Source organism: Pantherophis guttatus, chromosome 4 (genome assembly GCF_059756535.1).
Source record: "Pantherophis guttatus breed Tessera chromosome 4, ASM5975653v1, whole genome shotgun sequence".
NCBI lineage: Eukaryota > Metazoa > Chordata > Lepidosauria > Squamata > Colubridae > Pantherophis > Pantherophis guttatus.
This window is the reverse complement of record NC_142066.1, coordinates 69,705,425-69,721,944: the sequence shown is the minus strand read 5'-3', so window position 1 is coordinate 69,721,944 and position 16,520 is coordinate 69,705,425. Positions and strand designations below refer to the sequence as shown.

Genomic DNA, 16,520 nt, shown 5'->3' with positions numbered 1-16,520 from the left:
AATTTCTATCACACAATTTCTGCCATATCTGCCATATATAGTATATCCAAAGTTTTTGGCCCATACTATCATTGTTTCTTTCACTTGTTCTTCTTCCATTTTAATACTCAATAAATAGCTATACGTTTTCTTTATTAGTTTTTCATCTGTCCCTAGTAGTATCTGATCTAATTCTGTTACATCTTTATAGATGTATAAAGCTTTTTACCATCGGTACTGTGTGTGGGAGAGGTAGATATGGCGGGAGCAGGGGACCATATGTTAAGGGAGCACGCACCCGCTGTCTTCAAGCGGTAGAGTGCTCCGGCCCCCAAGGCTCCACCCGTTCTCCAGGTAGTACAGACCTTCAGGGCCCCGGCCTTCGCCTGATGTTGTGCAACGCCAGGTCTGTAGTAAATAAAGCCCCCCTCATCTGTGATCTTGTTTACGAGGGGGGAACGGACCTGGCGGGTATTACGGAGACCTGGTTGGGTCCAGAGGGAGGGGTCCCTCTGGTAGAAATGTGCCCACCAGGTTTCCACGCATTCCATCAGCCAAGGTCACAGGGGAGGGGCGGGGGAGTAGCGGTTATTATTAGAGAAGGCCTTAGGCCGAGGGAGACCACTGTACCTCAGACAGCTGGTTGTGAGTCCCTCCTTGTGAAGTGGGGCCAGGGGGTTCAGATGGGTTTGCTGATCACGTACCTGGCTCCCTGCCACGTGGCGGCAGCCCTGCCCGAGCTACTCAACGTTATTGCCGCAGTGGCGGTTGATACCCCCAGACTTATGGTCATGGGGGATTTCAACCTGCCATCCGTGGGTGAGGCGTCTGAGGTGGCTCGGGAGTTCATGGCTTCCATGACGGCCATGGACCTGACCCAACTAATTCATGGCCCTACGCACACTGGGGGAAACACACTGGACTTGGTTTTTGTCTCTGGACAGTGGTTAAGTGATCTTGAGATAGGGGATATAGTCTTCGAGCCCTTGTCATGGTCAGATCACTCGCTCCTTCGCCTTGACCTTCGAACCGCGGCACCCCGCTGCAGGGAGGCGGAACCGGTAAGATGGTACCGCCCCAGGCGCCTGATGGAACCTGATAGGTTCCAGATGGAGCTTGGGCCAATCCCGGAGGTTCTGGCTCACGCCTCATCTGGGGACCTAGTGGCCGCCTGGGATAGGGCGGCTGCTGGAGCCCTGGATCGAGTCGTGCCTTTGCGGCCTCTGACCCGGCGCCGATCTCGCCTGGCTCCTTGGTTCACTGAGGAGCTGAGGGAGATGAAGCGCCGGAAAAGACGCCTAGAGAGCTGTTGGAGGGCTAGTCTTTCTGAATCTGACCGAACACTGGTAAGATCTCATATTAGGAGTTACCTAGTGGCGATAAAAGCAGCAAAATGTAATTTTACTGCTCTTATTGCGTCATCAGATAATCGCCCGGCCACCCTGTTTAGGGTGACCCGCTCCCTGCTCCACCAGGAAGCACGGGAGGACCCCTTGGAGGGAAGAGCCGAGGATTTTGTTCAGTATCTGTGTGACAAAATTACTCAGATTCGGGCAGGTCTGGACTCTGACGGGATAGATCCAGCGAGGGTGACGGAGACAGGTCTTGAGACTGTTATCTGGGATGAGTTTGATCCTGTGACCCCAGATGACGTGGACAGGATTCTGGGTAGATTGAACGCGACCATATGTTTGTTGGACCCGTGTCCCTCCTGGTTAGTGCTGGCTTCCTGGGAGGTGACGCGAGGCTGGCTCCAGGGGATTATAAATGCTTCGTTGGGTGAGGGTGTCTTTCCCGCCGCCTTGAAAGAGGCGGTGGTAAGGCCTCTCCTCAAGAAGCCTTCCCTGGACCCGGCAGTATTGGCTAATTATCATCCAGTCTCCAACCTTTGCTTCGTTGCGAAGGTTGTTGAGAGTGTGGTTGTGCGACAGCTACCCCAGTACCTAGATGAAGCGTCGTATCTAGATCCGTTCCAGTTGGGCTTCAGGCCTGGGTACAGCACGGAAACGGCATTGGTCGCGTTGGTTGATGATCTCTGGAGGGCTCGGGACAGGGGTTGTTCCTCTGTCCTGGTCCTGTTAGACCTCTCAGCGGCTTTTGATACCATCGACCATGGTATCATGCTGCACCGGCTGGAAGGGTTGGGGGTGGGAGGCACCGTTTTACGGTGGTTCTCCTCCTTTCTCTCTGACCGGTCGCAGTCTGTGTTGACGGGGGCAGAGATAGACCCCGAGGCCCCTTATATGTGGGGTGCCGCAGGGATCGGTTCTCTCGCCCCTTCTGTTCAACATTTATGTAAAGCCGCTGGGCGAGATCATCCGTGGTTTCGGGGTGAAGTACCATCTGTACGCTAACGACACCCAGCTGTACATCTCCACCCCAGACCACCCCAACAGTGCCCTTGAAGTGATGTCCCAGTGCTTGGAGGCCGTGCGGATCTGGATGGGGAGAAACGGGCTCAGGCTCAACCCATCCAAGACCGAGTGGCTGTGGTTTCCGACGTCCCGATATAGTCAGCTGGCGCCAACGCTGGCTATTGGGGGCGAATCATTGGCCCCCACGGAAAGGGCTCGTAACTTGGGCGTCCTCCTGGACTCACGGCTGTCTTTAGAAGAGCACTTGACGGCCGTGACCGGGAGGATTTTTCATCAGGTTCGCCTGATTCGCCAGTTGCGTCCCTTTCTAGATCAGGACTCGTTACGCACAGTCACTCATGCCCTCGTCACCTCTCGTCTGGACTATTGTAATGCTCTCTACATGGGGCTCCCCTTAAGGTGCACCCGGAGGCTCCAACTGGCGCAGAGTGCGGCCGCGCGGGTGGTTATGGGAGCAACATGGAGCTCCCATGTAACACCTCTCCTGCGCAAGCTGCACTGGCTCCCGGTGGTCTTCCGGGTGCGCTTCAAGGTTCTGGTTACCACCTTTAAAGCGCTCCATGGCTTAGGACCTGGTTACTTACGGGACCGCCTACTACCATCAACAGCCTCCCACCGGCCAGTACGCTCCCACAGAGAAGGACTCCTCCAGGTGCCGTCGGCCAAACAATGTCGGCTGTCGGCCCCTAGGGGGAGAGCCTTCTCTGTGGGGGCACCGACGATCTGGAATGAGCTCCCCCCAGAGATACGGAGGATTCCGGATCTGCGCACCTTCCGCCGCGAGTTGAAGACGCTTTTATTTCATCAAGCTGGCCTCGCCTAAACCTTCTCCCTTTTAAGTGTAAATTTTAAATTTTTAATGTATTTTAAAATTATGGTTATTTTAAATTATGGATATTAATTCAGCCAAATTTATTTAATTCATTTTATTCGATTTTAAATTTTGTATATCTATGTGTTTTATTTCATGGCTGTGCACCGCCCTGAGTCCTTCGGGAGTAGGGTGGTATAGAAATTCAATAAAATAAAATAAATAAATAAAAATAAATAGAAACCATATATTTTTGCATCTTTCTCATATCTTGATTGTATTTGCACATGCGGCCACCATGCTAAATCAATCCCTTATTTATTCAACTCTTGCTTAGATTTAAGTTACCCCTTTTCATTCAAAATGTCTTATATCGCATAATTTTTCCCAAATTAAGCACATTTGGATGTATCAGTGTCTCCATCGTGGAGAGCCAGACTGGTATTTTCATATAATTTTTTTCTTTGATTTTTTCCCATACCAACAGCAAAGCATTTCTAACATAATGTCTTTGAAAATATCTATGTATTTTTTTTTCCCATACCAGAGAAAGGTGTGCTATCCCAGTTGAAGATCATGTCCCTCCAAAATTAATAGTCTGTTATGTCTCAGATTTATCCATTCTTTCACCCATGTAAGTGCAGTGGCCTGGTAGCTCCCAGTCTGGCAACCAAAAACATTTGGTTGCCAGACATTTACTGGTTTCATTTGTAAATCCATTGTAGCATCTTTTTCCATATCACTCTTATATTCTGGTATTTTAAATCCATTTTCAGATCTACATCATCTTTTTCCATATCACTTCTTAAAGAATCCAAATCCAAATTTAAATCAGCTTCAGTCTTTTGTTTTATTCAGTAAAATGTGTTGTTCTTCTGTATCCTCAGATAGTATTAGATAGTCTTGTTAGTGATTTCTGAGTACATTGCTCCCAAACATCCTTACTTTCTTCTGTAGTCAAATAGTACAGGTAGTCCTCAACTTAAAACAGTTCATTTAGTGACCGTTCAAAGTTACAATGGCACTGAAAAAAATGACTTACCACTATTTGTCACACTTATGACCTTTATAGCATTCCCATGATCAAAGTACTTTAAACACCCCATAGGGATATTTTCATTCTTTTATGTCCATCTTGTTCCTTAACTTTCTTGTTTTTTCTTGTTCCTTAACTAAAATTAACATCTAAGACCACTTTTTGCTCTTTTCCAAAAATTAAGGCTTTAAGGCTCTTTCATCCAGGGTTAAAAGAGATTTCCCCCAACTTAATTAAAGTTGCCTTTCAGAAGGTTCTTAACATTTAGAATGTCAATATTAACAGCTTCCTAAAGTGTTTAAAAGATGAAATAGATGAACCCAATGTCCAATTTGAAGGTGCTAAACCCTGTGTCAAGGTCCGACTAATGAACTCAAGCAAATCAGAACTCTGAGACTTGGCTTCTTCTCAAAGGCCTTCTTTAATGAGTATATCATGCTGGCACAGCTTCAATAGAATTTGAGAAGGAGCCAAGTCTCAAGAGTTCTGATTTGCTTGAGTTCATTAGTCGGAGCCTTGACACCCTGGCTTAAACAAAATGATTCTCTTCCCCACAGCTCTAAGAACTCTCAAATCTGATGGTGATTGCTACTTAGTAATGATCCTCGTCCTGTCCTTAATCCAGAACATGTTCCGAGTAGCCAATCCCTTCATGGACTCCTCTTTCTGCTATAGTCATCAGCTTTGTGAAAGCAGAGCTATCTTTATTGCTGACCCTGGAAGTCCCAATAGAAATCTTCTCAACAGCAACTGGGTCATAAAACTTGTTCATTCCTGTATTCAGAGGTAAACAAACAAAATGCTGGAAAAAGAACAAAAAACCGTATTTGTTTTGCTACAAAGGCTTTCCCTCTCTATATTTAATAAGATAATTAAACAATAAAGAAAAACAATGCAAAAACCATATAACATATATATGGTTTCTTAGGCATACATGGATATAGATGTTTACAATTTTATATGATTATTTCAACAAATTACCATGTTTTACAATAATTGTCCTTTCATAATCTATTATCTGCAAACAGGTTATTCATAAAACATGAGTAACATCAATCCACTGGGTAAATGGGGCCATAATTCACCCCCTCCCCATGTTTCCAGAAATAATACCACTGAAAATTCATTTTCATTGTCTAGCTGTCAGTTTACATGTAATAATTCAAATGAAGGTGTGCATCTAAAATATTCAAGTTTGTCTCAAAATCAAGTTAATGTTTCATCTCAGACATTTCAGATTTTATAGAAAATATTTTGGACTTCTCAGAACTCAACTAAATCATCATGTTGGTGGAGATATAACCAGAAATAATACTTTGTTAAAGCACACATTTTTTTTTTTTACTTCTGCTTGTGAACCATCTGTGCAGGAAGATATGAAAAAAAGATCACTTCCTTTGCTTTCCATTCAAGTATCCCCATTTTCTATGAGAAGCATAGACTAGGTTTAGATTAATACAAACCTTGAATTATCTGAATCAATAAAACCAGAGAGTTCCAAGCAGCTAGTTTTTGAACTGAAGTATGCAGTTTCTGATTTTCCTTAAGCAAGTGGGAAAAATCATGTTTTTTCTGCCTTCTTGAGTTCATAAACTTGAAAAATTACACAAAATATAACATCTGGTAAGTAATTGAGAGAATGAAAATTGGGGATGAGAACTGCCTATCCTTGGTCTAAGGTTTGTGGAAAACTATACTATGTAGTCAAGGTCACATGATGTTTTTCAAAGGATTGAATAGACTAGTATCACTTCTCAAGTTTCTTGTTATATTTTCTTTTGTTAAATGTAGATTTAGAACCTGTATAGCAAGTAAAATTTTAATAATTTCAAAGGTATTTGAAATTAAATTTATCTTAATGATTCTTTTGATCAAGCACTTCTATCATGAATAAACCATGTCTGGAACTTATTTCTAAGTAGATATACAAGGGATTAGACTGCAGTTCTTGAAATAATGGCCACACTTTTATTTTGTTTTCAGGAAAAAAGACATTACTTTGTTTCAGCAGCCTTCTCTGCAGTGGTTCAAATTTAACTTAAAAAAATACAATTGTGCATTTAAATAATATCTTAGTTATTTTATTATAATTTGTAGCCTGCATGTAAATTGTCCTTTTCTATCCTATTAAATTTTATTTAAAGTTGAATACTTTTAAAAGAGGTAAAATTTCATATCTGCTAATGAAATCTGCTAGTTACATAAACTTACTCTAAAATTAATTTTGTGCCTTTTTTAAAATTTGTGTCATTTTAGTGGAGCTGGGACTGAATGAAGATGATACTTTTGCTAAGGGGCCTACATTGACTGTATATAAAGAGTCTTTTGAATCTCAATTTCTTGCTGACACAGAAAGATTCTATACAAGAGAGAGCACTGAATTTTTGCAACAAAACCCTGTTACAGAATACATGAAAAAGGTAATATGGTAATATTGCAAGTTCCTGGATCTAAAAATAATTGATACTATATTTGAAGTAGGAATTTAAGCCACCTGTTTTGCCTGGTAGTTGCTGAACTGCAAGTAGGAACTAGCTTCAAAGCTACAAAGCTAAACACACACATAGTGAATATAAGTGTGTTTTTCTTAGCCTTGTTTAACTAAAGCTATGGGATTTAGATCCAAGACAGATATTTATTCATAAATAAAGGGACTGAAATTTTTTCCTGCAAACAAAAGGAAAACATTCTGAAACATATTACAGCTATTTCAAGAATGAAAAATAACAATAGGTAAACATGGAATCTTGAAATATTTAACATAGTTTTAAAATCTCAGAAACAACTGTAAATCAGAAAATGCTAAAATAAACTAACAGGTTAAATAATTGGATATTCTTCCCTCACTTCCTTCGTAATAATTTGTTTCAGGATAAAAATGGTGAAACAAAATTACAGAGATATGATGTATACCAGATATTTATGGTATATGTTTCTATGTCTTAATGATTTTGGAATTTAGACAACATGTATTTATTTTATAGGCAGAGGCTCGTCTTTTGGAGGAACAGCGTAGGGTTCAGGTATACCTGCACGAGAGCACACAAGATGAATTAGCACGGAAATGTGAACAAGTACTAATTGAAAAACACTTAGAGATCTTTCATACAGAATTTCAAAACCTATTGGATGCTGACAAAAATGAAGGTGAGCTTTCCCGTTTTTTAACTGATAGACAGTTACTTTTGAAGGTTGAGCTTGTTTCCACATGACTTATATTCTTGGTATGATCTGGAAATAATTTCTCATTATCATCCATCCACCAAGAGTTAACTGATTGCAGCTTGGTAATATCAAATAAGAAAGTAACTTGGTTTCTCAGTGAACATTTTCATTAATTTGTCAGAAATTAAAGTCATGCAATTTATTTGGACCTCAGTAAGGTACTTGATAAAGTAGACCATAACCTACTACTTGATAAAATAGAATAATGTGGGTTAGACAGCATCACCACTAGATGGATTTGTAACTGGCAGACCAACCATACTCGGTGTGTAGTCCTCAATAGAACTGCATCTACATGGAGGGAAGTATGCAGTGGGGTACCCCAAGGCTCTGCTTTAGGCCCAGTTCTCCAACATCTTCAATGATTTGGATATATTGGGAACTCATCAAATTTGCAGACGAAACCAAACTAGCAGGAATAGCCAACACTCCAGAAGATAGGCTTAAGATACAGAAGGATCTTGACAGACTTGAACATTGGGCTCTATCTAACAAAATGAAATTCAGTGGTGAAAAAAGTAAGGTTCTACATTTAGGCAAGAAAAACAAAATACACAGGTACAGTATATTTGGTATCTTGCTGAATAGTAGTAACTGTGAGAGGGATCTTGGAGTCCTTGTGAACAATCACTTAAATATGAGCCAGCAGTATGCTGCAGCTTCCAAAAAAGTCAACACAGTTCTAGGCTGCATAAACAGAGGGATAGAATCAAGATCACGTGAAGTGTCAATACCACTTTATAATGCCTTGGTAAGGCCACACTTGGAATAATGCATCCAGTTTTGGACGCTGATGTAAAAAAGATGATGAGACTCTAGAAAAGCGTGCAGAGAAGAGCAACAAAGATGATTAAGGGACTGGAGGCTAAAACATAAAGAATGGCTGCTGGAACTGGATATGTCTCGTCTGATGAAAAGAAGGACTAGGGGTGACATGATAGCAGTGTTCCAATACCTCAGGGGCTGCCACAAAGAAGAGGGAGTCAAGTTTTTCTCCAAAGCACCTGAGGGCAGGACAAGAAGCAATGGGTGGAAACTAATCAAGGAGAGAAGCAACTTAGAACTAAGGAGAAATTTCCTGACAGAACAATTAATCATGGAGCAAGTTGCCTCCAGAAGTTGTAAATGCACTGGAGGTTTTTAAGAAGAAATTGGATAACCATTTGTCTGAAGTGGTATAGGATATCCTGCCTAAGCAGGGGGTTGGACTAGAAGACCACCAAGGTTTCTTCCAACTCTGTCTATTCTATTCTATTCTATTCTATTCTATTCTATTCTATTCTATTCTATTCTATTCTATTCTATTCTATTCTATTCTTTTGAAAACTATTAGTTCTGATTATTATTCCTCAAGTGCTTTATTATCATTAAGTTTTTAAAAATAAGTTTTGTATTTTTATATTATCTCTTATTTTTATGTCATAGATTATAAAATACAGTTTAGTATTAAAATGAAGATGTTCTCTCTGGCATTTTGCTGTCTGAGACTAGATGCATTGTTTTAAATTTAGAGTTGATTATTTTAGTATATTTTCAGATCTTAATCTCTTCCTAATTCTTGGGTTAATATCTGAGGTGGTGACATAAAACTATTAATACAAATTAAAATAAATCTTGCTTCCTTTTTTCTTCCAGATTTAGGACGCATGTATAATCTTGTGTCTCGAATTCAGGATGGCCTTGGAGAACTGAAAAAACTTTTGGAAACTCACATTCATAATCAGGGTTTAGCTGCCATTGAAAAATGTGGAGAAGCTGCATTAAATGTGAGTATTAGATTGACCATGTTTGACCATTTTAAATTCATATTATATTCATTAACTTGAGATTTCATCTAAGGGGTCATGTATATACATCATAATATCAAAATTTTAGGACTGTACATGTAGCAGGCAAGAATGAATCATTCCTCATTCAAAATTGATTGTACCATCTTGCTACTTACAATCTTCTTTCTATCAGATTATGAGTGCTTTGCTATGAAAAATCTGTTAATGTGAACATTTAAACAAGCATGTTCAGACTATTTCGGTAATTTTCTGTTCTTTGTGTGATTCAAATTTTTAAAATGATTCAAATGATTCAATACTTGAAAGGAGCTTTCAACTACATCCATTTATAGAGGCAGGACAATAATAATTACTGATAGGAAAGAATATTTGTAGCTCAGGATTGAATTGTGGGGTACTTGATACTCTGAAAACAGCAAGGTAAGAACTAAGAACTCTGCAATAAGAATTGTAATATGTTTTGGGGAATGGAATGTGAAATTATGGCACGTTTCAGTTGAAAAGTATATTCTTGATTTTTTCAAGAGCATATGTTACATTAGCAATAAACTATTTTCTTTTTTTCACTTGGAAGATTAAATAATAATTTAACAGAGTTGTAAGGGACCTTGCAGGTCTTCTAGTCCAACCCCCTGCTTAGGCAGGAACCCCTACACCGCTGCACCTAATAGAATACCTTATACCCGTGTTTAGTTTAGTTTAGTTTTATTAAATTTGTATACCGCCCTACTCCCGAAGGACTCAGGGCGGTGAACAGGCACAAGATAAAATACAGAAATACGAAAGTTAAAAACAATTTAAAACCAAATTAAATAATATTGACCCACGACAATTAAAATCCCAATAAATTTAAAACAAATCAAAATTTCAATTTAAAATTTAAAAGAAAGGAGAGAAAAATTAGGCCAGGCCGGCTTGCTGGAATAAGAGGGTCTTAAGAGCACGGCGGAAGGTGCGCAGATCCGGGATCCTCCGTATCTCCGGGGGGAGCTCGTTCCAGATAGTGAGTGCCCCCACAGAGAAGGCCCTCCCCCTGGGGGCCGCCAGTCGACACTGCTTGGCTGACGGCACCCGGAGGAGACCCTCTCTATGAGAGCGTACCGGCTGGTGGGAGGCTATTTGTGGTAGTAGGTGGTCCCGTAAATAACCAGGTCCTAAGCCATGGAGCTCTTTAAAGGTGGTAACCAAAACCTTGAAGCGCACACGGAAGACCACCGGGAGCCAGTGCAGCTCGCGCAGGAGAGGTGTTACACGGGAGTGCCATGTTGCTCCCATAACCACCCGTGCGGCCGCACTCTGCGCCAGTTGGAGCCTCCGCGTGCTCCTCAAGGGGAGCCCCATGTAGAGAGCATTACAATAGTCCAGGCGGGAGGTGACGAGGGCATGAGTGACTGTGTGTAGGGAGTCCCGATCCAGAAAGGGACGCAACTGGCGGATCAGGCGAACCTGATGAAAAATCCTCCTGGTCACGGCCGTCAAGAGCTCTTCTAAAGACAACCATGAATCCAGGAGGACACCCAACTTGCGAGCCCTCTCCGTGGGGGCCAGCGATTCGCCCCCAATAGTCAGCGATGGCGTCAACTGACTATATCGGGACGTCGGAAACCACAGCCATTCGGTCTTGGATGGGTTGAGCCTGAGCCTGTTCCTCCCCATCCAGATCCGCATGGCCTCCAGACACCGGGACATCACTTCAAGGGCATCGTTGGGGTGATCCGGGGTGGAGATGTGTTGGTGAACCTATGGCGGGCGTGCCACAGGTGGCACACATAGCCATATCAATGGGCATGCCAGCTCAGTTCTGGCGCACATGCACACTGGCCAGCTGATTTTCGGGCTTTCTGGGCCCACCAGAAGTAGGGAAACAGGCTGTTTCCTGCCTCCGGAGGGCCTGGGGTGGGGGAAAGGCCCGTTTTTCTTTCTCACCTGGCTCCAGATCCTCTCTATCATCTGGGGAGAGCGAAAACATCCTTTCCCACTCCCTCAGAGGCCCTCCGGAGGCCTGAAACAGCCCATTTCCCAACTCCCGGTGGGACAGAAAGTGACAGTTTTTGCTTTCCCCAGCCTCCAGAGACTCCTAGTGAGGCTAGGGAAATGGGAAAGATGAGAAAGTTGGGAAATGGGCTGTTTCAGGCCTTTGGAGGGCCTCTGCGGGAGTGGGAAAGGATGATTTCACTCTCCACAGATGGATAGAGAAGATCTGGAACCAGGTGAGATCTGGAACCTGGCACGTGATGGCCTACCTGGGAGCGGGCCAGGAGCGGGGAGGGGGTGGGTTGTACAAGCATGCGCAGGGTGGGGTGCATAGAATTATGGGTGTGGGCACACATGCTTGCGAACCTCCTCCGCCCACCCCCCTTCTGGCACACAATGGCAAAAAGGTTAGCCATCACTGTCCTATACCTAATAAAATAAATAAATAGTTTTCTTCAGTAAGAAAAAATGGAAAATCTTAAAATGATACAAACGTAGCATTTTTATTAGAAAACAGGCACATGGCTAGAATTCTAGTCCTTGGTCTTTGCCAAATACAGTCCGGTCCAGAAATATTGGGACATCGACACAATTCTAACATCTTTGGCTCTATACACCACCACAATGAAGTTGGAATGAAACAAACACAATGTGCTTTAACTGCAGACTGTCAGCTTTAATTTGAGGGTATGTACATCCAACTCAGGTGAACGCTGTAGAACTTAACAGCAGTTTGCCTATGTGCCTCCCACTTGTTAAGGGACCAAAGGTAATGGGACAGAATAATAATCATAAATCAAACTTTCCCTTCTTAATACTTGGTTGCAAATCCTTTGCAGTCAATCACAGCCTGAAATCTGGAACGCATAGACATCACCAGACGCTGGTTTTCATCCCTGGTGATGCTCTGCCAGGCCACTACTGCAACTGTCTTCAATTCCTGCTTGTTCTTGGGGCATTTTCCCTTCAGTTTTGTCTTCAGCAAGTGAAATGCATGCTCAATGGGATTCAGATCAGGTGATTGACTTGGCCATTGCATAACATTTCACTTCTGCCCCTTCAAAAACTCTTTGGTTGCTTTTGTAGTATGCTTTGGGTCATTGTCCATCTGCACTGTGAAACGCCGTCCAATGAGTTCTGCAGCATTTGGCTGAATGTGAGCAGATGATATTGCCCGAAACAATTCAGAATTCATCCTGCTGCTTTTGTCAGCAGTCACATCATCAATAAATACAAGAGAACCAGTTCCATTGGCAGCCATACATGCCCACGCCATGACACTACCACCACCATGCTTCACTGATGAGGTGGTATGCTTAGGATCATGAGCAGTTCCTTTCCTTCTCCATACTCTTCTTTTCCCATCACTCTGGTACAAGTTGATCTTGGTCTTATCTGTCCATAGGATCTTGTTCCAGAACTGTGAAGGCTTTGTTAGATGTTGTTTGGCAAACTCTAATCTGGCCTTCCTGTTTTTGAGGCTCACCAATGGTTTACATCTTGTGGTGAACTCTCTGTATTCACTCTGGTGAAGTCTTCTCTTGATTGTTGACTTTGACACACATACACCTACCTCCTGGAGAGTGTTCTTGATCTGGCCAACTGTTGTGAAGGGTGTTTTCTTCACCAGGGAAAGAATTCTTCAGTCATCCACCACAGTTGTTTTCCGTGGTCTCCCGGGTCTTTTGGTGTTGCTGAGCTCACCAGTGCGTTCCTTCTTTTTGAGAATGTTCCAAACAACTGTTGGCCATGCCTAATGTTCTTGCTATCTCTCTGATGGGTTTGTTTTGTTTCTTCAGCCTAATGATGGCTTGCTTCACTGATAGTGACAGCTCTTTGGATCTCATCTTGAGAATTGACAGCAACAGATTCCAAATGCAAATAGCACACTTGAAATGAACTCTGGGCCTTTTATCTGCACATTGTAATTGGGGTAATGAGGGAATATCACACACCTGGCCATGGAACAGCTGAGAAGCCAATTGTCCCATTACCTTTGGTCCCTTAACAAGTGGGAGGCACATATGCAAACTGCTCTAAGTCTTACACCGTTCACCTGAGGTGGATGTACATACCCTCAAATTAAAGATGACAGTCTGCAGTTAAAGCACATTGTGTTTGTTTCATTCCAACTCCATTGTGGTGGTGTATAGAGCCAAAGATGTTAGAATTGTGTCGATGTCCCAATATTTCTGGACCTGACTGTATGTCAAATGTAGACCAGCTTTTTTTGATGATAGAAGTATCTGCCAATGTTGAAGGATCCATGCATGCTACAATGAAGCTATTGCTGTGGCAGCAATAAAAGGAGGAGGAGTCCATATTTAAAGATTGCATATTTATGTTTCTTTTAAATTTACTGTCTGAAAAAGTTAATGAGTTTCAATCACTTGGAAATATTTTCTCAATAGCAATAAATACAATACAATAATTGTAAGAGTTGAAGAAAAATGTTGCAATTAACAATGAACTAGTGTTATTTCTAGACATGTTTTAAGAACAGTTCAAAACCGATTGAATCAGTTGTAGCAAAAATTATCGGATTTGCAAATCAAGTTCTACTAGCTGTAATTGAGTTAACTGCATACAAGTAGTCCTTGGTTAATGATAATAATTGGAACTGGAATTTGTCTTTAGAAGTGATGTGGTCATAAAGTGTAACATTATGTGGCCACATCATTTAGTAATGGTAATTCCTACCATCCCAGTTACTGTTGTTAAGTGAGGTTTATGGGTCATTAAACCTTACAGAAATCTTAAATCTTTAAGAAATCTTAAAACTTTCTGCCAATTTCAACAATCATAGTCAGTGGGGAAGTTGTAAATACCAGGTAGCTCACAAGCAGGCCAGCTGGTAGGTAAGTAGCTGCAGGATGGGACAGGGTACACAAGGATCCAGTGGAGCATGACTATAGAGATGTTAATGGGGCAGGGAAGGATATGAAAGGGTCCAGCTCAGTGCAAGGCAGGGAGGGTTGGGGTGGTTGCTGTAGTGAATGTGAAAGCACACACTAGTGCAATGAAATTGGAATGGCTGCTATAGGGAGGGCAGAGTGCACAAGATTCTGGTGCTGCATGGCACAAGTACGGGTAATATGAGGTAAGATATATCTGGCTGGAGGTGACTGCTGTGGGGCAGGGGAAAGTGCAAGATCTTCTTGTACAGCATGAGCACAGCAGGTGGCTGCTGTGGGATGGAAAAGATTGCAAAGTTCTGGTGCAGAAAAAATACAAACCTGCAGCAGCTGTTACCAAATGAAGGAGGACATGCAGTGGTCTGGCATAGTATAAGCAGACCAAGACATAGAGTAGATGCTGTTGGATACGGGAGATTTACTTGAGCAACTTGCAACCTTCCCTGCTTTCTTCCCCATTAACTTTGCTTTAAAAAGCTGATTGGCAGGTGGATTGTCCTCCCGGAATACCCCCAATCAGCTGTTCCCAGAGGTGAATTTTAGCAACAGGTTCCTTGGTTGTGAGCTCTGTGCCTTTTTTTTTTTTTTTTTTTTTTTTTTGCTTTTTTTTTTCTGCCTCTGAAACTTCTGAAACTGTTTCAGAAAAAACTTTTTCCTGCCTCTGAAAGCCTCCGAAACAGAGCTTCAGAAAAAAAGCCTCTGGAGCTCTTTTGGGGGCTTCTTTTCTGAAGCTTCGTTTCTGATGCTTTTTTCAGCTTCTGAAACCTCCATTTGAGAAGCTGGGCGGGGCTACATTTGGAGTGTAAGACACACCCAGATTTTCACTCTCTTTTCCCAGGGGAGGGGGGGGTGCATCTTATACTCTGAAAAGTATGGTAATTACAAAATCTCAAAAAAAAATAAAAATCAAGTTCTTTTCCATCAGACCCAAAAGGAAAACTATATTTATTTTAAGAGTCTTCTGGATTAAAATAAAAATCTGGTCCCAGTATTTATTTGTTTTATCATAAATCAGATGAGATCCAGTTTGGTCTAGTCTCTAGTGATTAAAGCACCAGACTAGAAAGTAGAAGAGAATGAGTTCTAATCCCTCCTTAGGTATTAAAGGCAGCTGGGTGACTTTGAACCAGCCATTCTCAGCCCAGCTCATCTCACAGAGTTGTTTTGGGGGGGAAAGAAGGAGAAGGAAGAAGTGTATTTGCTACCTTGTTATTTATAAAAATAATAAAGGCTGAATAAATGAATAAAAATTCCACCAGAAATTATAAAAAGTGCCATTTTTATAATTGCATTTTCAGCATATATTTGAATTCCTTTATACCTTTTTAACAATTTCTCAGTCATTAAATACCAACAATATTAAATCATTGTGGGGGGGAATGTTCTTAATTATACAGTTTTACAAGAGAACCAGTTATGCCAGTGAGACAATAGACTTTCCTTTACCAAATGTGTCACTATTAGAGAATAGGAAAAACATTCATCTGATAGACTGAATTTGGATTCATACAATGGGTGAAAGTTGGCCTACATGATTCCTTCTAACTTATTTAAACAAATACAAATATACCTATTCTGTATGTTTGTCTGTAATAAATCAGTGATTCTCAAACATTTCAATCTCAGGACTCCTTTACATTCTTAAAAGGGATTAAGGACCTCAAAGTGTCTTATGTGGATTACATCTATCTCTTACTATTTTGGAAATTAAAACTGAGAAATTGTGAAATAAATATCTGACTTTGAGGAATCCCAGAATTTCAGGAATTTGAGACCACAGTTTAAGAACTGCTGAAAGGAGTTATTAGAAATGGACAAACTGATTTCACTTGTTTTGATATAATAAAATGTCTCGGTAAGATTTTGTGGAATGAGCATATGTTATTATCCATTAAGAACAGGTTACCTTGGAAGTAATATAATCAGAAGCTTTTTCTTAAAAGAAATACACTAGTACTGGGTTTCAGTAGAAGTTATATGACTATGTAAAACATTAATGCAATCAAGCTTTCCTTTACAAGTCAGTTTAAATAAATGAATATGAAAAGATTTATCCAAAGTATGCAGTTGAAAGAAGTTAGGAAAGTTTATCACTGCTTTTTTTTTAATTTTTAGGATCCAAAAATGTATGTACAAACAGTTTTGGATGTTCATAAGAAATACAATGCACTAGTGATGTCGGCTTTCAACAATGATGCTGGCTTTGTTGCAGCTCTAGACAAGGTAATACATTTAAATGCTGTATTTATAAATAGCAAGTGACTGATTTTGAAAATGTCTGAACATTTCACTTATATGTTTCACAGGCTTGTGGTCGCTTTATAAATAATAATGCAGTAACAAAAATGGCACAATCATCTAGTAAATCTCCAGAGTTGTTGGCACGGTATTGTGATTCTCTGCTAAAGAAAAGGT

General features: G+C 41.3%; 1 protein-coding gene across 6 annotated transcripts in view; it reads left to right on the top strand.

Moving 5' to 3' along the window:
- CUL1 (cullin 1) overlaps positions 1-16,520 on the top strand; it is a 60,409-nt gene that overhangs the window by 24,914 nt on the left and 18,975 nt on the right. For all 6 annotated transcript variants that reach the window (XM_034416475.3, XM_034416471.2, XM_034416474.3 and 3 more), the window contains exons 7-11: positions 6,458-6,621; positions 7,186-7,348; positions 9,062-9,192; positions 16,221-16,328; positions 16,412-16,518. In XM_034416475.3, the coding sequence (XP_034272366.1) occupies positions 6,458-6,621; positions 7,186-7,348; positions 9,062-9,192; positions 16,221-16,328; positions 16,412-16,518 (673 nt within the window). The remainder of the gene's footprint in view (positions 1-6,457; positions 6,622-7,185; positions 7,349-9,061; positions 9,193-16,220; positions 16,329-16,411; positions 16,519-16,520) is intronic.